Genomic DNA, 20,276 nt, shown 5'->3' with positions numbered 1-20,276 from the left:
CAGTTTAAGAGCTCTAAACTGAACTGACTGATAAGACGAGAGCTCTAAACTGACACTGAACTGACTGCCAAGCAATCAGTCAGTCAGTCAGTCTCATCAGTTTGGATTGATTGTTAGCAACTCTGTTTGTAATTATCTCCTAACAAGCTAATTGCCACGACTTGTAGCCATCCAACATGCACACCAGCGTGACAGGCCATCATGTCTCCCTCTCGCCTTACTGTTGTGTTAGTCTACTTGATCTTTCAGCCAGCAAAATAAAGGGTAGAGTAGAAATTTCTTACTATTTAAGAGAGTTAGCTTAATTTGCATCTACGCCTACTCTGAAGTCGCGCGTTATACAGCTGATTGTGTAACAGGAGAATGCATATTCGTCCTCTTTGATAGCATCTATCAATCACAGAATCCGTCCTTGCTCTTCTCGCGCATACTAACAAACATTATGATACGTAAAAACAATATGATTCCGTAAATCTCTTAAGCACAGCACCAGCCAAAAAAATGCATAAAACGAAGTATACGACAAATCCCTTCCCTCCGGTGCGACTAGCAGTGTGCCTTGACACTAGGTATCATTCGATATCACAAGATGGCCATATGAGTACCCCTCCAAGCCATCTATCGGCTGAATGTTCGTAGCCTTCCACCTCAAGGCAAGATCACACTTGAAGGCGAAATCTGCACTTTGAAAGAGAGCACCGTCACAGCAACAACGCCCTGCCGACTGTCGTCACGAACAATTGCCACAATTCTGTCCTGATCCAGTACTGCCCACGAATGCAGCCAAGACAGCACAATACACCGCCATTGCAGCAAAGAGCTCGTGACGGTTCACTCCCAAGATAAGAACCATTACCACTGCAAACAAACAAGTGAAACCGACGAAAATAGCAGGTACACTAACCGTTGATTGCTCCTCAGCGCCGACTTTTGTTCGGTACAAGACAACGGGTGGTAGGACCAGAAGAGCAAGCATTAGGCCTGTGGTAATGATGTTGACGAGGATTTCGATGCGTCGAGCCGAGTAATAATAGATCAACTTGTCATCTGTGCGATCCTGTAGCTCAGTTGTACGGAAGATGTTCTGGAATAGTGTGAATCAACAAGGAGCCAGCTTTGAGGAAGATATTGTCAAACTCACGCGGATTGGACGACAGTTGAGAATCTCAATCGTCTGCTCGATGAATCCATGGAATCTTGTCCATTGACGGCCATGTCGCAGACTGACGATATCTTCCCGTTGCTTGATGTATGACTCCTCCTTCTCGCTGGCCAACGGTCTCTCGTTGTGGAACCAATTTCTCACACTGATGTAGTCCCTATCAGTGGGTTGTTGAAGTGCGTTCAATGCGTGGCTCTTAAGCAGCAACTCGTCTTATTGAGTCAGCCAGGTTAATTCACTACCTGCTGCTTTGAACTTACCGTAGTGTACCAGTTTCCCGCGGATCAAGTTGACTAGTTTGGTCCGCTTTCTGCGAATGCCTTCTTGTTTGGCTTGACGATGATCGATTTCGATAGACTGCAATATATCTTGTTTTCCATTGCTGTAATCCATCTCATCCATCGATGTCAAGTCGCTTTCGAGGCATTGTATCTCGTGTTGGAGTTCCAACAATACTCGTGAGTGGAGATATTTGAATTTGCGATAAAGCGAAAAGCTGGGCTCGCTTGACTCGAAAGCTGCAAGTCGTGGATAGCCTCGCACATACTCTTCGACTAGAATCCACTTTAGAATTGGGTGCCACTTGCAAAGACTGGGTCTTACGTTTTTTGGTTTCGGTTTCGGTAACAAATGACTTCTTGAAGCTTGCTCCCATGGACGACTGAGCTGAAAAATCTCAGTACTTACATATGCGACCAAACTTATGGAGAAGATTTACTTTGTTCGTAAGACGTTCTTACATACTGTGTCGGTTCGTCTATCTGTACAATGGGGCCTATGTGCGAACGTGAGCCAGGACTATATGTCTGGGCAGATGCCGACAATGACTCAGCGACATATGAACAAGGCACAGCCATTTTTGTATCGTGTAATGAAGGACTGTAAGTTAAATCTCGGAGGGTTGCCATGATGTTCATCTTTTATGCATGCAAGCGCGTTGTGGCAGGCAGTAAGACACCTGCTGCATGCGCACCTCTCGAGGACCAATCAGATTGACGGCCTCTCAGATCGCAAATCCTTCTCGGAAAACCAAGCCCCATTCCCGTAAGGTACATTCTGGAGGCTGCATAGCTGATACACCCATCTTCCTTGTTCCTTGTCATAGCTTTTCCGGTCAATCTTGAAATCGTCCCACCATGAACCACGACTGCTTTGCACCACTATGGCAACAGTGTCGCCTTCTGCATACAGATTTTCTCTCTCAACTTATCGTCAGAAAGCGTGCTGTTCTTTAAGTGGTCTTTTCTTACAACGGTCAACCCGCTGCTCAGCTTCACCCAGCCTTTCTCTGGGTATTCGTCGACATCCTAATGCCTGTAAGTCTACACCGCAAGGCGACATGATCAATGCTTCCGTTCACCTTCGTTGTACCTGACATTCTAGGGTCAAAACCTCTAAATTCTTGGGTCGGGAAGTGCGCGTTTCGAATTCGAGGACAACGTGGGCAGGAGAATGTAGAATGAGGCAAGACTTCGCGAGGCGAATGAACACCAAAGTTTGGTGGCTTTTGTGTGTTGGAAGCAACCGCGCCCCATCATGCGCGATAATCAGCCTGTATGGTCTGGAGCGATAAGTCTGCAGCTTTCACCGGCATAAGTGGGTCACCAATAAAGAGTTGTAGTCCAATCGTTCGAGTCTCATTCATTATACGAGCACGGCTGGAAAGGCTGTAGCATGCTTACTCCGAGGACCAGAGCGGGGTAGTTTCGCCTTTCACCTGTTGCTGAAGTCTACCCCAACTACCATCTTTTCTAAATTATCTTCTGGAATCGATGATACAGGGACGGAAGCAACATAAACGCGTATTCAACGGGCTAAAATGGCAACAAGCAGATATACTAAGGTAGCTGCACTTATAATTCGTTGGACTGAAGAGCTAGATTTACAGGCTGAGGGACACACTAACGAGGTAGACTATCCACGAACACCACGCTTGACGTTTTGCTATGCTAACAAGCCTACAGATTGATAAACTTATTAAAGCTTTCGAGCGATTCAAGTTTGCTGACTTTCATTGTAAAGTCGTCCGTCTGACGAATAAGAGAAAGCCTCAAGGGCAGCTCGAGAGAGCCATCTCCGAGCATATCGATGACCATGATGGCTCTCGAAGCCTTCTGATTGTCTACTACACTGGGCATGGTATGGGGTTGGCGGAAGATAAACTGGGCCTTGCAGCGTAAGCACGATGTCTCATCATGCCTTGGAACTTACTGAAGCGTGCTAGGTTGGGGCTTATGACGACAGCGACAGAGCTCCATGATCCAATAGCTCGATGGGATGATGCAGAGAGGCCTCTTATTAAGACCGCCGATGCTGATGTGTTGACCATACTCGATTGCTGTTATTCGTCAAACGCAGTAAAGGCAGTAACGAACGATCCACGAGTGTACGAACTCTTAGCTGCATGCCCTTTCAACGAGAAAACCTGGGGACCGTCACCAACATCATTAACAACAGCACTGACCACAGCTCTTAATCACCTGCTTGATAAACATGGCCAAGAAGGTTTCGCTGTTCGTGCCTTGATACAGCACATTCTGATGATTCGAATGAAGCCTGTAGCAATGTATTGGGATCGCCTGGGCACATATCAACGCTCGATCATCTTGGCCCCAGGTCCCGATTTTAGTAAACCAATACACGATAGCAAACTTGAACTCAAGGATGTCACCGTATCGGAAGGAAAAGGATCTAGAGATGCGGAAGGAGGTCAGAAGACGAAGACGAACGAACCCCAGGCTGATGTACAGGGTTCGAGCGAGAGATCTCGACAAGATGATGTGCATGACATGAAAGGGGAGGATTTGCACGAAACTTCTCAATTAAGCGAAGAACATTTGAATCCTGCTGCATCAAAGAGTGAAGGTGGTCACTTATACTCTGAAGCTCATGAACAAGCACATGATGCCGAGGCAGACGATTCACGACATGATAGAGATCGAGGAGGGATCGCGACCACTGAAACTAGAGAAACTAACACATCAGGCAGCCTCGTTGCCAGTTTTGGCTCCCCATTACCTGGTCTAGACGATGGTGACCTTCAGAGGCGAAGCTGGTTTCAAGACAAAGTAGACACGGTGATTGGAAAGGCTAATGGATATCTACACGTTGCAGTCTTGATGATTCGCTGGCATGAGAGTATCGACGACTTCGCGGGACACACCGAAGAGGTATGGTCATGGCAACTAGATGCGAACTCGAATAATGTAGTGGCTGACGACACACACAGGTTGACCGACTTCAGACAATATTCCGCGACCAATTCAATTACGATTGTAGTGTAGTCGAAATCACTACATCACGTAAACCTCAATTGCAATTCAACCACGCAATCTCCGATTTCATTGTCAACCACGACGGGCCGGACAACCTCTTGATTATCTATTATACAGGCCACGGGGTCTCGAAAGTCTCACAAGACGAGCCGGCGCAATTGGTACTCTGCCCGTAAGTGGTGCACACAGCTATGAGATACTTGCCCTAACCTATGAGCCAGAAACCAGCAGTCTGGCAGGACGAGGGAAGGGGCTTTGGAGGTTCGTTGGGATATTGCAGAAGCTCTTCTTCTCGATGATGATACTGAAAGCGATGTCATAACAATTCTAGATTGTTCTTTCGCGAGCACTGCCGCTATGAAGGCAGAAAAGAAGTCGGCTAGGGCGTACCAGCTGATTGCAGCTTCAGCCGTCCAGTCACCCGCTCGTGGACCAGGCCGACAATCATTCTCAACTTCTCTAGCCAACAGTCTGGAAGAGCTCCTCCAAGAATCTAAGAGGGAGGGCTTCCCGCTCACAAAGCTGCTCGAAACGATAAACATGAAGAGTGAAAGGCACGAGTCGCCTGCTATGCTCTGGGATCGCCTTCACACCTTTGGGCATTCTATTTATCTGGCGCCTATACCCAAAGAGAGAAGGTCGAAGAATGCTATCACGTTACGAACTGGAGAGCCAGAGACTGGAGCACTGATACTCCGTTTTTCCTTGAAGGATACCACACATGGCCTTACGCTCAAGCAGATAGAGGCACTGGCCCGACAACTACCCAAGGCTTGCATCGACGCCAATGTACCACTCAGACGAATCGAATGGCTCAAATATATAAGCCGTGAGGATCTGCATGCGGGAGGCTTTCGAGAAGCCGTAAGGACGACTATGCTAGCCAGAGCAGTTTGCCGCAAGTGGAGAAGCCACGTAAAAGCTCGCCGACAGCAACGCGACAAGACCAGAGCGCAGACCGAGAACGCGCCAGAGCTGACTGATAGCAAGAGAAAACGCTCCGAAACACTGCAATCACCCCTTCCCCCATCGAAGCAAGCCAGATACGAAGTAGGATTTGGAAGCCACCTAAGTACGCCGAGCGCATCCGACTTAGAAGACGCGTCCGACTCAGAAGACGCGTATGGAGAGTTCATACCTGATAGAAAGAACTAGTCTTATTGACTTGGTGTTGTTGAAGCAACGTAAGATAAACGTCAAATATCTTAGTTCGTATACACTTATATCTTGTGATTCACTCAGCGGTCCACTGCAAGTGTTTGACGATGATTTGTTTCGAGCCACGATGCACCCCTAAAACTACCTACTCCTTCACCTTGATGACAACCTTTCCAAAATGTCCTCCGCTAAACAAATACTTCAGTGCTTGATCCGCCTCCTCAAATTTCCAAACACGATCGACGACTGGTCTAATCTTCTTCTCATCATAAAACTTGAGCATTCTTTCAAGCTCAGTCCTAGGGCCATTCATGATGCCCTTGAGGGTAACATTCCTCTTCAAGCACAACAGGTTCGTGTTGGTCCTGTCGCCAGCTTCGTCTTGCTTACCGGAAAGGTAGCCGATGCAAGAGATCAAACCACCGAAGCGTACGCACTCAAACGACTTGCGTAGTGTCTGCGCGCCGCCAACTTCAATGATGATGTCAGCGCCCTCGTCGGAGGTGGCAGCAAGGACTGCGTTCTCCCAATCAGGGTTATTGCGGTAGTTGATGGTCGTCTTCGCACCAAGTTTGGATGCGCGCTCGAGCTTCTCGTCGGAGGAGGAGGTGACGATGGCATCGGCACCTGCTGCGGACGCGATTTGAGCTGCAGAAATGCTCACACCGCCAGTACCCTGGCAGACGACTGATTCGCCCTTTCCAATGATCTCGCCATTTGGTCGCATGCAGTTCAAGCTCATCCAAGCGGTCACGGCTGCGATTGGTAAGCAAGCCGCTTCGTCATCGGAGAGATAGTCTGGAATTTTGACAACGCCATAGGTGGGGAAGACGCGGTATTGTGTCAGTACTCCTGGGGCCGGCCCTCCAAGCCCACTTGCAATGTCTGTAGCCTTGATTTGGCCGCTGAGATGTTTCGGCGCAAATGTGCTGATGACCCTGTCGCCTTCCTTGAGCTGGAAAGCTGGGTTCTTGTAAGGGTCTGAAGTGTTGTTGGAAACTGGACCAACAGCAACAACCACGCCGCACATGTCACTAGCCGGAACAATCGCGGGAGGATGATCTACCGACGAGTGGTGGTTGTAGAGGCCCATAGCGACTGTCCACGTTCTTAGCGTTGTTCTAATGACCATCTTAACCCTGCCGCTGGAGTTGGCACGATCAAATCACGGTGTACATACCTTCGGTATCCCTGTAGTTCAGACTAACAGAATGGACTTCAACCAGCACTTCATCCTCTCCAGGAGCCGGGCATTCCGCCTCGTCCATCCTGAGCTTATCGAGCCCGTCCTGGCCCGTGAGCCATTGCTTGATCTTTTGTGGAGGCGTCATCTTTCACGCCGAATGTCGAAGTAGAGTCAAGAGCTTTTGGGGCGCCAAATCTAAGGTCTACAGTTGATGTGGATGCTGTGCTTTTAATGTCCTTGGTCTTGCGCTGCGAAAACAGTCCAGAAATTTCGCTCAACCAATCTCGGCGGTCTTGGGAGAACGGTGGGGTAGGCATCTCGGGCAGCTACGTCCACTTATAAAGACTTTCGCTATGTAAGCTGCAAGCAATGCAGATGGTGGATCTCAAGCAGCGGGCAGAAAATCGCCGAAAGGTGTGGGGATGGGCATTATTTCTATGTGTCGTTGCGATGACGATAGGGTGCTCACGGCTGGTCATTGAGGTGTTGGTGAGGGACGTCACTGCATTGGCCGTCTTCGCCCGATGAGCCGAGGTAGGGTGTTGTCGGAATGTGCGAGCCGATGGCAGCCTGCAACACCAAGACATCTCTCATGAGACTCACGATCGCGCGCAAGAAGCCATCAACAACTTGTACTCATTTCGCATCGCGCGCAGGGACCGCCTGCCAGGGTCAAACTTGGATCTAGCCCTGACGATGCAACACCCCTGATGACGCCGACACCTAGGTCCGATCGATCGACCCCGGAAAGCGGGAAGTTTCAGGGGTACTGTCTGCAACAAGGGAATGACGATGCTGGTGACCAGTAGATCTGGGAACAACATGTAATCGGAACGTCTTATTTTATTATTATATTGAAACCGCGCACGGCCACGGGAAGCGAGTGGGATGTCGTCCCTGCCACGCGACATAGCGCGTGTGGGATGAGCAGAGAGCATGACGACATGTACTGTTGTGATATAAACGCGACGCGGTCCTTCAGAAATATGCCAACAACACATCAATAGCCACACATTCATTCATAGCAACGCATCGCATCACCTTCTCAACGACATGGAGCACCAACAACACTACTTTGCGGGCCAGGAAGCCTTCCCTCCTCCACTTCCCAACCACCTCTGCCCTAGTTACTCTCCCGCTCTCACCACGATGGAGCAATTCACTGCGGACCTTTTGCGCATGGACGAAGAACATCTCAAGCATCGCAAGCCATCTACACCTGGAATCCCATCTACACCTGAAACCCCATCTACACCCGAAGTCCCATCACCATCAGAAATCCCATCTGTACCCGAAGTCCCATCACCATCGAGAAAACCATCAGAAATCACATTTTTTCCCGACGATGAATTACCCAGCGACTACACCATATGGGGCACCATGAGGACCTGGTATCGACGACTCTCCCGACGAAGCAGCCGGGGTAGCGACGTCAGTCTTTGAAAACAAAACATGATATCGTCATGCAGGTACAAGCGTTCGCATAATCGTACGCACTAGTCGCTGTCATCGTCCTTCGCTCTAGGCCGCCCATCAACCCCGTGCGCTATGACCACTACAATCTTGTTCCTGGATCGAACAATGTTGTACGGGCGGCATCAACGACACGGCGCAAGTTGATCAAGTCGCGGCCTAGGCAAGTGCCTACAAGGAAGCCGCGACGCAAAGACTGAGGCATAGGATGCACACCACGATGTCGCCAATCTGGAACTTCTTGCCTCGACCCATACCCTTAGCCTCGCCATCAGCCGCCGCTAGTCGGCTGTTCCGCGATCTCGATAACGATCGCGCGGCTCGGGTGCAAGAATGCCGCGTATGGAGGATCAATGACGTCGACATGTTGATCTTCCTCAGTTGTGATTGACAGATGCCCTTGAGCCTAGACTCGGGCATCGTTGGTTTTTATAGGATCGACGAAATGCGCATCGACCTGCGTTTGGCAGGTGCTCACCTAGGGAGTCGAGCACCTGGCCCATGTTTGGATGACCACAATGCTATATTGAAAGCTCAGACTCTCTACAAAGCCAACGAGTGGTTTAGGAGTTAACAATGATATCCTTGTCGTACATCTACGACACCTAGCTATGCACTGAGCATGCATCGTGTAATAATGTCTAATATTAATTCAACTGTCAAAGAATGCCCATTGATGTTCAGGGGCATCGAACATTTTGACACATCATCTCAAGTACTTTGCCATCGAGACCTAACACGGTGATTTGAAGCTAATGACCATCGTTTGGTGTTGTAGGGCTCAATATTTAGGAACCGCATTTCGTCTTCCAGCGGCGGTGGTAGGAGGTCGAGCTTGATATCCGTGACGTATCGTGCAAGTGTCCAGGTGGCAACACGCATAGGCGACTGAATGGTGGGCGAATTAGTGGAGCGCTTTCAGTACCACAAGTACGTGCCAATGGCAGGATCAGAGCTGCACATGGTGGAACTGGTGAATGCATGTAGCCTTTACTTTGTGACATTCCTGACACGTGAAGCTTCAGTGCAGTGAAAGTCACGATCGCAGGTGGGTCATCGATAAAACGCCAAGACGCTAAACCCGGCCCAACAATCGACAAGCATCACGTCTTCACGCTTTTTCCTCGTCTTACATTACTTAGATTCTCGGCCGCACCTTTCCCCCACATAAATGACAGAGCCTGATCTGATACCTGGAAGATATATGCAGAGAAAGCCGCCAGAATGTCTGGCATCTCGAAACTACTTGTACCCTCTACTTTCTCCTGCTTCTCTGATGTTCATGCAATGTATAACGACAACTACTGCAAACAGCGCCATCCCGAGGCTTCCTGAGTCTTGGAATCGAATTTTGCGATTCATACGTCGGTCTCAGGCCCCGTCGCAATGAATCTGGATGTCTGCTGCATTCTAAGAAGCAGAAAATGAGAACGACGAGCCCAGCTTGCTGCAGTGCAAGCCGTTACCCTAGGTAATGCTCCGGATCCCGACTGAAGAGACTCGCAACAAGAACTGAAGAGACCGCTTGTGTTGAAGCGGGTGCTCTCTAGCCACAGGAGATATGTGTCACCGTCACCTCGTTCAACCCGCAGCGACGGGTGCTACCTTCACTGCCTTGTCCTTGCAATTTTGCACCTCTCGACAGATTGCGTGCCCATGACAACGTCTCAGCTCTAGGGGACATAAAGCGACATTACGCGTCGGACGCTGTTTGTCCGCCTTCCCTGCGCTACGCACACTGGACCCTGAGCTCTGGAGAGATGAAGTTCGAACGTTCATCTAGATACAACGACAACATGCCAGATTGCCAGTTGTGTGCACGAGAACATGATTTTGATCTTATCTTCTTTGTCTTATTGTGACATTGTTAGTTTGGCTTGCGCTTTACCGTCTTGCTCGCTTTGAGAGCGGACGAAAGCCTTGTACAAAGAACACTGACTGACAACTTCAACTTCACACTGTGCGACTTATGTGTCAAAGCGCCAGCTCCGCGCGCCGTATGAGTCTTTCACCTCGGGTCTCAGGGTGGCCACGCGTTCTCGTACTTATTGCCCACGTCCTATCCCTTTAAAAATGTCTCGAAAATTCCAACACACGTTGGCTACCATTCAGGACGCACCTTCAACCACGGTACGCTCGACTACAGCAAAACCACTCGCAAAACACTTCGCCAAGAGTTCGACGCACAACCAAACGAGATCGCAACTCAACCCAGTCGGTCCTCTCATAACCACTACTAAGACACCCAGTTTACGCCAAAACACCGAAACGAGACTGTGCTTGTTCGACATGGCCAAACGACCCACTACAACGCCGCTGGCCCCCGAGACACCACCAAAACAGTTCGAGGCAACGGAAAGGTCTGAGGTAGCGGAGAATCCCACCGATATCGAAGACGCGCCCATCACCACAAACAGCCAGTCCAGTGCCTCGAATACCCCCGCATCAGCTGAAGAGGGGGTCACATCGCCTACAGATGACGTCGAGGATACGTCGCTGGCACTTGAAGAGGACGCCCTCTCCCCAAAAGAGAAGAAGAATAAAAAAGCCACCACGTCAAAGAAGTCAAGCGTAAAAGCTTCCACCCCAAAGAAGAAGGATGGAAAAGCTGTGACCTCGAAAAAGAAGGGTGATGAAGCTTCTGACTCGGAGAAGGGCGACAGTGCAATCGTTCCCGAAGCAAAGGAGAGCAAGCCTCCTGTTGGCGATGGCTTTACGCCCTACAAACACTCTATTGTCATACCAGCCTTTAATCAGTTCTGGGGTGACAGGCCCGTGACCGGTAGTGCTCGGCCCGCTCCTGATCAACCATCTGCTCGTGCGAGCAACGGACAGACTAATCCTCCCTTGTTCGAGAATCGTGGCTATCGATATAAGCGTGGTTCGCAGTTGGTAAAGCACCATTATACTATTGATCCGGCCAACATGGCGAGTCTTCCCATCGATCGTGACCAAGAAGAACTGCTTGCAGTTCGGCTCATCGATATGCGGCTGAATAGAAAAACCTCCGTGCCGAAGCGATCACCAGACGTCTACTGTTATGGAAAGAGACCCAGGGATTGGAACTCCAAGCAAAGCATCAAGGCTCTCAACGATCGTCGCTACCAGGCTATCGATCGTGAGACCATGGATGCACCTTGGACAGAGATTGAGCGAGAGTACCTGGCTCGACTGATCCGCGAAGACCCCGATGCATCCATTTTGGACCTCGCCGAGCGCCACAATGATCGCTTCATGGGCCAAGACTATAAGGAGAGCACCGGTTTTATGAAGGTGAAGGGAGGAAGCTTGTCTATTGGTCGAACAGTGGAGAGCGTTCGCTACCAGTACACAGCGTACAAGCCGTTTTACGATCGTGGCAGGGTACCAATTGTGAGATGGCGCGGCGACAAGTCGGCTGAGGGTATTGCTCTATCGAACCATATTGCGAGTAAATTTGGCAAACCTAGCAAGGCCGACCAACTTGCACATGACAAAGCACACGGTGGTGCCGATGAGAGCGATGATGAGGATGATACATCCAAGAAGACGTCGAAGCACGTGGAAGGGTTGGATGATGACAATGAAAAGTCAGACGCGTCTGATCTTCATCCCGGCGGCAAGCGCTATGCTTCAGATCAGCTTGAAGAGGACGAGCGGCCTGCCAAGTACTCGAGAACCGGCGAGGCCAACCCCTTTGCCGGACAGGACAAGCTCGACGATGTCGAAGAAGAGCTTCTTGAGCTGGCCATACCTTACGATGACGATGGTGGTTCTCCATCTCTACAAGGAGACAGGGATACCAAGGAAGCTGAGGAGGCGGATAGGTACCATGATACGGAGACCCAGGTCGAATCCGACCTTCGTGCTACTCGCGACATGGAGGTAGATGAGAACTACGACGACGACTTGTAGCCAAAAGTCTCGGTAGGAATCAACGCGCTCGAGCGCCGTCTCCCCAAATATCTCGAGACCCTTCAAAGGAGGACTACTGGCATGGATTTTGTCCTCTCGTTACGTCGTATCATTGTGGCATAGATCGCGCAGTGAACTCGGCAGTTTGTAACAGTGCGTATAGCAATGAAATGTTTCTGATCTTATATAAAGCTTGTTAGCATTCCAGTGGGAAGTGTTACATCTCTTATACCTTTCGCTTGTCTTTGCCTTCGATCATTTGTGAGACGTATCTCCCCATGCGCTTGCGTTGTGCGACACAAACGCAAAGACATCCGGAAGATGATGGCAAGTACAATCATGCTATTAGTGGCGCATCGTGTGGCCTTAAGGAGAGCGTTCGTGTTTGAACATCTCAGCGGGATCGGGAAAGAATTACATCAGCTTAACAGTGTTACGGGCGGTGTGGTTTTCGTCATTAGTTCGTATGCGAGGAAAGCGAGTTCACATAAGACGTGGTGTGGATGTGCGGATGAGGTATGTAGGTTGATGTGCTGTTAGAGGAATAAGCTAATGGGAGACAGTGCTGACCAAGGTCCCAAGCTAGGCTTTCCCTGCATGAATTGGTTCTTACCGTAGTCCCTCAGATTGCGACGTCACTTTAAGAACGCGAACTAGACAAGCTACGATTACAACCTCAACGACGGAAGAGAAGACTGGCAAAGGAACAGGTCAAGTCGGCAAGTATGGTAGTTCATTGATGTCGCACGGTTAGGTGCGGGTATTGTGGACCGAACAATCAAGAGAGAGTGTATGTTGTATTAATTGTAGCATCCTAGCTCAACTTATATGAAGGTCATCACACGGCGTTATTAGTAACAAGGTTTACGACAGCACTTGACCTGCGACAATTGATCTTCTACTCCAGCATCGGTACGCTCTGTTTAGGGTAGATCGCTCTTCGCCTGCGGTATCTTACAACACGCTCTTCCTTCTCGTCGAAAGCCCACACGAGCTTCTCTCCGTCCCTTCTTTTGCGCCCGCCCATCATTTATATCACCCCAAACTCATCCTTCCCAAACAGCCAAGCTGGTCGAATCAGCAGCGACCATTGTTAGTCGTGTTAGGGTCCGCACTAAAAACAGAGGCCGTTAGCAATCATTGTCGTTGCACAGCTAGCGATGTGTGTATAGCTACTTACTAGAAATACCAGTCAGCATTAGTGTGCTCGCCGCCACGGTAGCAGCGATCGAGCAGGCCGCTCAGTTCCTTAGCGCAGTCGCCGTTGTTTAGGCTTAATGCGCCTTGGCCCTTCCAGCCCACACCAAGATCCACCCTAATACCACTGCTCCGGCAATTGGCGCAAGCTGACTTGTAACCGCCATTGTTGAAATAACCACCGAGAACACCGTTGTTACACAGGTCTCTGATAGCATTTTTGAAGTCATTCAGGCAGGCATCGGTGGCCCATGCCTGGCCGCCGGAATAACAGCCTTCGGCCATGGCGCCGGTGACTGCTGAAGTCAAGATAATGAGGGAGGTAGAAAACTTCATGTTGAGAACCGGGGTGGAGAAAGAGTTAGGTTTAAGGGCTCTGGTGTTGATGACTTAAGGCTTGAAAGGAGTAAAGAAGGATGAGATCGGGGAGGCGAGCGACTTCTTTTATGCTTCTCACGATTAACTATTGCTAGGACGTGCCGTCCTTGCCATACCTCAATTCAGGCTGATCGCATATCGAGACTGTGGAGTAATCCTGTTCGGTAATGCACCTACGCAGTAAATGGGAGGTGAAAGAAGTGTTAAACGCCTGACTTCCGAACGACCAGTGTGAAAGAGACTAGTCGTCGACAGAGAGACACAGCGATAATTGGAAGAGCAAGTCGGGCGTAGGAAACTCTAGTACGGAATGGTGTGGTTGTGCCGTGAGATACAACTTTCCTGTGTGCAAAGTGTATAGCGTGCAAGTTACCAGTAAGCTAGTAACGGATATTTGGATAGAAACGTATGACTGAGAACTCAAGTAGATGCAGGGCGTAAAATCCTTCCGTACGTCAAAGTGTAGGATCAAATCAAGCTCCGCCCTGCGGGACTCCTTCCCGATCAAGGGCGAAGTTCAGGTTAATAATTCTAGGTCGTATCAGTGACCAAGCCCTAAGAGATGATGGCGAACAATTGAAGCCCTGCCCTTGCAGACCCTAGAAGAGAGATATTTCTAGGAGCAATAGCCTTATATTAAAGCGGTCTCTTGAAGAACCGAATTTGAAAGACGTTGGACGCCTAGAAAGTCGTGATGTTCGAGGCTGCAAATACGAGAGACCTGCTTTATCCGGAAAGGATTGACCCCACAAGAAGCGGAGAGCAAGGATGTCAACAACCAAGCGAGTCTTACCGGTATAGGATGTATCTCCACGAGACGGACCTGCAGATCTTACAAAAATCTATGGTCGGGTCATATGTTCTACCGACCGACCCAGGCAGCGTCCAGCTTTGCACAGCGAGTCCAGTTCTTCTTGGTATACGCGCGCGCGGCCCTCCGAGAAAGACGTCTAGGTCGCACAGGAAGACGGAGATGGTCGTACGATGTTGGAAAGCTTGGTATACCAAGCAATTGTGGAGGAGGACGACGCATGGAGCTGGGCGCCTTATTCGAATCAAACGCAATCAGCTGGAGGCGAGTAAAGTAACGGACAAAGTTTTTCCGACTCTGTGCGCGAAAGTACCATAGCCGAGTAGCTTTAGTCGAGTAGGTCCAGCCTGTGTTGTCGGCGGGATAATGTTTTCAATCGACGCGAATGAACGGCGACCGGACCAGACTACAAAGAACTTATGTGGCTGGTGGACGACTGACACTGGAAGCTGGCGTCGTAATGTTAACGTTTTGGTTCGCCGAGCAGAAGTCGTGAACCTTGGTTCAACATGCCGCTTTCACTAAATGACTCACTGAAGGCTTCGCGCACACAAAAATCATACCCACTTCTTTGATACCGTAACACGATTTCAAGACCTGCAACAATTCGCCATGACGAAACGCAAACCGACGCAGTACAACGCCGAGAACGCGAACGATGCTGAAATTCAGCGGCTCACTGATGAGATTACCATCCTGAAAGCTCAACTCGCGGCCAAGTCAATCCACGACCAGTGGTGCCCACAATACAAGAAAGCGACCACATCCCCCACCACAGGCCAGCCTATCAGGCCAGAGTCTGGTCCGCCACGACTGCAGCCCTACTCAGACCCTCCCAAAGGATGGGTACCTACGGTACTCATCGACTCTCCGTTGCGTAAGGCAAGAGAAAAGAAACACAAAGCAAAACAGGAGATGGTGAAAAACTTCGCCGGAACTGAGTTACCACGGGCAACATGCCCTAAAGAAAAGGAATGGAACGAAGATAACTTTCGGGCAGCAATCCAGCACTGGGACTTTGATTGGTTCAGGAAGAATAGGAATACACCCGAAGCCAGCGACGAAGCAGAAGCTGCACTGTACGATTTGAACAGCGGTTCATACGATGGTTGGGAGGAAAGGGAGAGAGAGCGTCGTGTGGCAGGGGCAGTATTTGGCGGAATGATGAGGATGATGATGGAATATAGGTATTTCAGGTTTGGCCATCCTGATCAGTTTAGAAGTCCACCTGGTACCCCCGGGACGATAACGCTTTACCGCAACCGGAGCTCGCAGGAACTTCCGGCGTGGTTTCTGTCGCACGGATTCAAGATCGAGGATGACACCGTTTTTATTGAGGGAAGTGAGGAGGAACTGGAGAAGCATCGAAAGCGTTGTTCGCGGGGTTAAGGTTATGTTGGAGCGCATAAGAAGGATGACATCTTCTTTGGTGTTGAGATGAGAAACAAAGGGCATACAGCTGAGAGCGCGGTGATATGGCTTAAGAATGAGATGTACCGAATGTTGGCACATACGATAAAAAGCGCAGGGGTACAACAGACTGCGAGGATGTGAAGCTCTGGCCGGCTAGTCACCACGATCCGTAGTGGCATTGGATGGATGTCTTTTGTCCGAGCAAGGAGCTGGAGGATCGCCCGAATGTCTGCTTCTCGCTCACATTCGTCTAGCGCGTCGATCACAACAACACGCGCTAAGACCTAGGAGCCAGCCTGCTTTACTCCCAAGAGTGGCTGCAGGATTAGCTTCTTAAACTAGTGTTTCAGAGCCTTGTCCGCAATTTTCGAGTCTTCGTTAAGCGCCTTCCTTATCCCAGGTACCACGCCTAGCTTATGCGCCACTAGGTCATAGCGATAGTAGTAAAGAACCGTAAGGCGTTGCCGCACTCACCCTCGCCTTTCTTAAAGAAGAAGCTTGCCCCTAGCTGGCCGCGATTAGCAAACAACTGAGCGACCGTCCGCGCAATAGTAGATTTTTCTGTGCCAGCCATGCCGCTCAGCCAGAATATAGGTTTGCTATCCTTGTTCTGCGCCTATGTTGTGATGTCGTCTAGCAGCTTAGTACGTGTGTTCGGAAGGCATCGTGCGTTGTGCTCTTCGTTGCGGGAGTTGTAGCATGCGCCTTGGGCAATGGGTAGTCTGGCCAGGTCTAGCTTTCGATGAAGACTGTGGGCATCTAGAGTTACCAGGTCTAGCTTCTGGTCAACGTCAAGCATTAAATCCCTAGGAGCTGGTTAGTTTCTTTTACTTGCGCATAACAGCTCCGTGTGCAGAAGCTTACGTCTGATCAACCTGGAGCGCCAAACTAAAGGTCTGCTTATACCCTTCTAAGTTTGAAACGATCTTGTCCACCTGCTTGCTAGTGAACGGCCATTGTAGAGCTCGCACGCCAAACCGGCTCATGGTCTTGCGAGTCTTCCCTGGATCCAATTTTACCTTCAGGTCTTTGAGCTCCTGAAGACATTGGCTTAACGAGTCGAATAGGCGATAAGTAGTGGAGAACCGTGCTTTATGCGGTCCCTCTAATAGCTTCTTAATGTCTTTTTGGATACGCTCGATATCGTCAACTTTTCTCTGCACGCGCTCGATATCGTCTTTCGCGTCCTTGACGGCCTTGGAGTACTGGAAGCACAGCGAGCCGATCTTGGGTGTCCCAGCACTCAGGGAGGAACGTTACGCCATAATATCTTACAACAATGGCGTCATATCAGCTCTTACTTTTGCTCGGATCCATGGTGTTGCACGATCTGCACCATCTCTTAGTGCTTGCCCCACCCTACTAACGGCGTGTGGCAATAGTATTGTAATGATCTGATTGGCTGTTCTCTGCAGCAGTCCCTCGCGTAATGGTTTGATGTTCGGGCGAAACACGGATGCGTGGTGCGGAGTGCGGTTAGTTGTAGAGCGGTACGGCTTGCAAGTAGTGCCACCACGGAGTTGATGACACTCCGCAGGGGTGTACAAAAGTCGAGTATGGTTTTCAATAGGCTTAGATCTTCAAAATACTCTGAACTTCATCTTCTAAACCAATTATTTACTGTGTTACCTAGTTAAATCATGGCTGCTTCTTTTCTCGTTGTCGGTGCCACAGGCAATACCGGTCGCAGCGTCGTTGAGACCCTGTCGAACCACCTCAAATCCAGCAAGACCTTTTCCGACTATCGCATCCTCGCTGTGACCCGTTCTGCAAACAGCTCGTCAGCAAAATCACTCGCCAAATTTCCTCACGTCGAGATTGTCGAATACACTTGGACGGAGATTACTACGGAGTGGCTGCGCGAACACAACGTTACTAGAGCCTTCATAGCATCACACAACGAGCCACCACATTTCGCCGACGAGTCAACATTCCACATCGCAGCCCTCGGTGCTGGCGTCAAATACGTTGTGCGCATCTCCACGACAGCCGCAAACGTTACCCCAGACTGCAAGGCTTACTACCCGCGTGCGCACTGGGCGATTGAGGCCATGCTCGATTCACCAGCTTTTGAAAGCATGCACTGGTCTTCTTTGCAGCCAAATGTGTTCTCGCAACTCTACCTTGGCACTGCTGCTGAGCTTATCAAGACTGTCCGTAATGGCGGCAAGCAACATACTTTACGCTTGATGGCAGACGCTGATAGTCCGGTTGGTATCATCGATCCCTCAGAGGTTGGTCCGTTTGCTGCGCATCTCTTGCTCCAGGACGACACTTCTGCGCACAACAAGCGCAGATATGTTCTCAATGGCCCTGAAGATATTACGGGAAACCAGATAGTGGCGATGGTTGAGAAGCACATTGGCGCCAAGGTTGAAGATGTCTCGTTCAAAGATGTCGGGTTCGTAGACGATATGGCTGCTGCGTCGAGCTACTCCAAGAACGTGATTCTTACTATCAAGCATGCTCCAGACACGGCGTGGCAGGGTAAGGCGAAGGCGGAGACGACAAGCAAGGAAGTGCTGGAGATTGCTGCGCCGAAGAAAACACCTACTGAGGTGATGGAGGAGCTTTTACAGTAGCAGGGTCATGTCTGAAAGCAAACGGATAGTAGTATTGAGATGGCGTTGCCTTGTAAGAATCCAATGCGAATATCGAACTACTCAACATCTTGTTTGACCCGTCGCCACATGTTACAAGTGTTAAGAACAAGCTGCCACGCTGGCAGTCAACATATAACCCAGACCAGTCTTAGATCTCAGCAAGCATATCAGTATACATACTGTCAAGTAGACCATGAGCTAAACACGTACCTTGTATATCCTTGGGTAAGAAGCTTGTAGATGGAGAGATTATCTATAGCCGCAAAAGAAGAGCATGAGGCACTGATACGGAGCCCATGCGCGCCGCAACACAGAGACGTTGTGCTATCGAGCGACGGATGAAGACGTTTATAGTTGTAAGGTATAGTACGAAGGCGCGGCCAGAGGTAGATATCTAAAACGGTACGAACGAGAGGGTCTTCTTGATGCGAGATATCTTGTGGGTGGTGACGATGGTTCGCTCGTGCATTTGCCTCCATGTGCGGCTCGCCGTCTCGGACACTAACCCTTGTCAGTTGAATCAATTGCAACAGAACGGAGTCTCGAGTGATCGTCTCGACACGTACATTGAAGAGTACAAGAGGCAAGTAGTAGACGAGGCAGAGCCCTACACACCCGTACCGAGGAGACTACAAATACCCAAGACTGAAAGACAGTTGAAGTGAAGTGAGGCGCTAGTCGCCTGGTCCATGATAAACTCCGGCAAAAAGAGGGACGTTTTGACCGATAGGCGATGAAGGTGGTATCGTTCCCGGTTTCCTGTAATAGAAGGTATCTCGTATATGTACTCATGACGTGGGCGTAAGGGATTGGTAGGCCAAGGAGCTGGGGAGATGCGCGTTGCTGCTGATGGGTTTCCGTGTCCGACATCGGTAATGGTACTGGCAGTGAGATGTGTGTACAAGTTATGAGTAGAGACTAGGGCGTTGGGAAACTCTTCGAAGGAAGCATTAGACCTTCTCTTCAGTCTTGCCCGGAAGGAGGAGGCTATAGTCAGTCTCCAGGCTTTGCGATGATGGGTATCGACTGTCCAACGAAGCTGTGTCGTTGCCGTTCCACCAGTCAAGAGCTTGAGCCGAAGCCCGAAGAAATCCCCAAACCGTGATAAAGTTGGCCTGACGCACGAATCTGGATAGAACCCCATGGCCCAGTGAGAGAACCCACAGGTTTTTTGTATTGAAGAAGACATTGGAGTTGAAGATCGCAAACATGAAGTGTAAATCCGTTGTATGGCCTTGGTTGACCATGAGCATGATCCCATAGTTGAAGCAGCCACCAATCAAAGAAAATGAATAAAAATCCAGGACCATAAAGAGCGAGCCTAGCCAGGGCCCTCGTTTAAATCCACCCGTTTCGGTGTAAGATGCCGCATAACAGTATACACTTGGATGGCGAGAGACATTGAAGGTGAGATTAATGTCGGCAAGCAACAAGTCCAACGGGTAGTTACGAAAGTGCTCCATGCCTTTCGCCACAATATATTGCCGACGGTACTCCAGCTCCGACAGAACGAAGAAAGCAAGCGCGAAGTGAACTGCATGATGTTGAATTCCAGTGTTGTCAAAACTTGGTTCAGCGGCCTTGCCGAGAGCGGTCGCAGCTTTGTCAAGATACAATAGCATGACAGCTGTGATGGAGCAATACATCTGCGACGCGGGAACACCTGGTGGCCCAAACTGGGTAGCGAGCGAAACGATGAGACCGATATAAGGCGCGCCGCCCCAGA

General features: G+C 49.9%; 9 protein-coding genes across 9 annotated transcripts; 5 read left to right on the top strand and 4 right to left on the bottom strand.

Annotated features, from left to right (window-relative positions):
• Positions 1–730: 730 nt before the first annotated feature.
• On the bottom strand, positions 731–1,817 carry J4E82_007940 (uncharacterized protein; the record flags this gene model as incomplete). The annotated part of the gene is made up of 4 exons (XM_051734181.1): positions 731–1,084; positions 1,142–1,374; positions 1,423–1,716; positions 1,766–1,817. The coding sequence occupies 4 exons, from the start codon at positions 1,815–1,817 to the stop codon at positions 731–733; spliced, it is 933 nt and encodes a 310-aa protein (XP_051586121.1).
• Positions 1,818–2,981: 1,164 nt separating this feature from the next.
• On the top strand, positions 2,982–5,592 carry J4E82_007939 (uncharacterized protein; the record flags this gene model as incomplete). Its single annotated transcript, XM_051734180.1, has 5 exons — positions 2,982–3,071; positions 3,127–3,338; positions 3,387–4,332; positions 4,392–4,609; positions 4,659–5,592. The coding sequence occupies 5 exons, from the start codon at positions 2,982–2,984 to the stop codon at positions 5,590–5,592; spliced, it is 2,400 nt and encodes a 799-aa protein (XP_051586120.1).
• Positions 5,593–5,740: 148 nt separating this feature from the next.
• On the bottom strand, positions 5,741–6,926 carry J4E82_007938 (uncharacterized protein; the record flags this gene model as incomplete). The annotated part of the gene is made up of 2 exons (XM_051734179.1): positions 5,741–6,693; positions 6,776–6,926. 2 exons carry the CDS (start codon positions 6,924–6,926, stop codon positions 5,741–5,743), a joined length of 1,104 nt encoding a protein of 367 aa, XP_051586119.1.
• Positions 6,927–7,834: 908 nt separating this feature from the next.
• On the top strand, positions 7,835–8,224 carry J4E82_007937 (uncharacterized protein; the record flags this gene model as incomplete). The annotated part of the gene is made up of 1 exon (XM_051734178.1): positions 7,835–8,224. One exon carries the CDS (start codon positions 7,835–7,837, stop codon positions 8,222–8,224), a length of 390 nt encoding a protein of 129 aa, XP_051586118.1.
• Positions 8,225–10,327: 2,103 nt separating this feature from the next.
• Positions 10,328–12,148, top strand: J4E82_007936 (uncharacterized protein; the record flags this gene model as incomplete). The annotated part of the gene is made up of 1 exon (XM_051734177.1): positions 10,328–12,148. The coding sequence occupies one exon, from the start codon at positions 10,328–10,330 to the stop codon at positions 12,146–12,148; it is 1,821 nt and encodes a 606-aa protein (XP_051586117.1).
• A 1,077-nt stretch (positions 12,149–13,225) lies between these two features.
• On the bottom strand, positions 13,226–13,681 carry J4E82_007935 (uncharacterized protein; the record flags this gene model as incomplete). The annotated part of the gene is made up of 2 exons (XM_051734176.1): positions 13,226–13,262; positions 13,329–13,681. The coding sequence occupies 2 exons, from the start codon at positions 13,679–13,681 to the stop codon at positions 13,226–13,228; spliced, it is 390 nt and encodes a 129-aa protein (XP_051586116.1).
• Positions 13,682–15,146: 1,465 nt separating this feature from the next.
• Positions 15,147–15,923, top strand: J4E82_007934 (uncharacterized protein; the record flags this gene model as incomplete). The annotated part of the gene is made up of 1 exon (XM_051734175.1): positions 15,147–15,923. One exon carries the CDS (start codon positions 15,147–15,149, stop codon positions 15,921–15,923), a length of 777 nt encoding a protein of 258 aa, XP_051586115.1.
• A 640-nt stretch (positions 15,924–16,563) lies between these two features.
• On the bottom strand, positions 16,564–17,286 carry J4E82_007933 (uncharacterized protein; the record flags this gene model as incomplete). The annotated part of the gene is made up of 3 exons (XM_051734174.1): positions 16,564–16,753; positions 16,812–17,189; positions 17,249–17,286. 3 exons carry the CDS (start codon positions 17,284–17,286, stop codon positions 16,564–16,566), a joined length of 606 nt encoding a protein of 201 aa, XP_051586114.1.
• Positions 17,287–17,587: 301 nt separating this feature from the next.
• Positions 17,588–18,529, top strand: J4E82_007932 (uncharacterized protein; the record flags this gene model as incomplete). Its single annotated transcript, XM_051734173.1, has 1 exon — positions 17,588–18,529. One exon carries the CDS (start codon positions 17,588–17,590, stop codon positions 18,527–18,529), a length of 942 nt encoding a protein of 313 aa, XP_051586113.1.
• Positions 18,530–20,276: the final 1,747 nt, after the last annotated feature.

The sequence above is a fragment of the Alternaria postmessia genome, assembly GCF_024291825.1.
Source record: "Alternaria postmessia strain BMP 2775 chromosome Unknown scaffold_58, whole genome shotgun sequence".
NCBI lineage: Eukaryota > Fungi > Ascomycota > Dothideomycetes > Pleosporales > Pleosporaceae > Alternaria > Alternaria postmessia.
The sequence above is the reverse complement of the archived record's forward strand: the minus strand, read 5'-3'. Positions and strand labels throughout refer to the sequence as shown.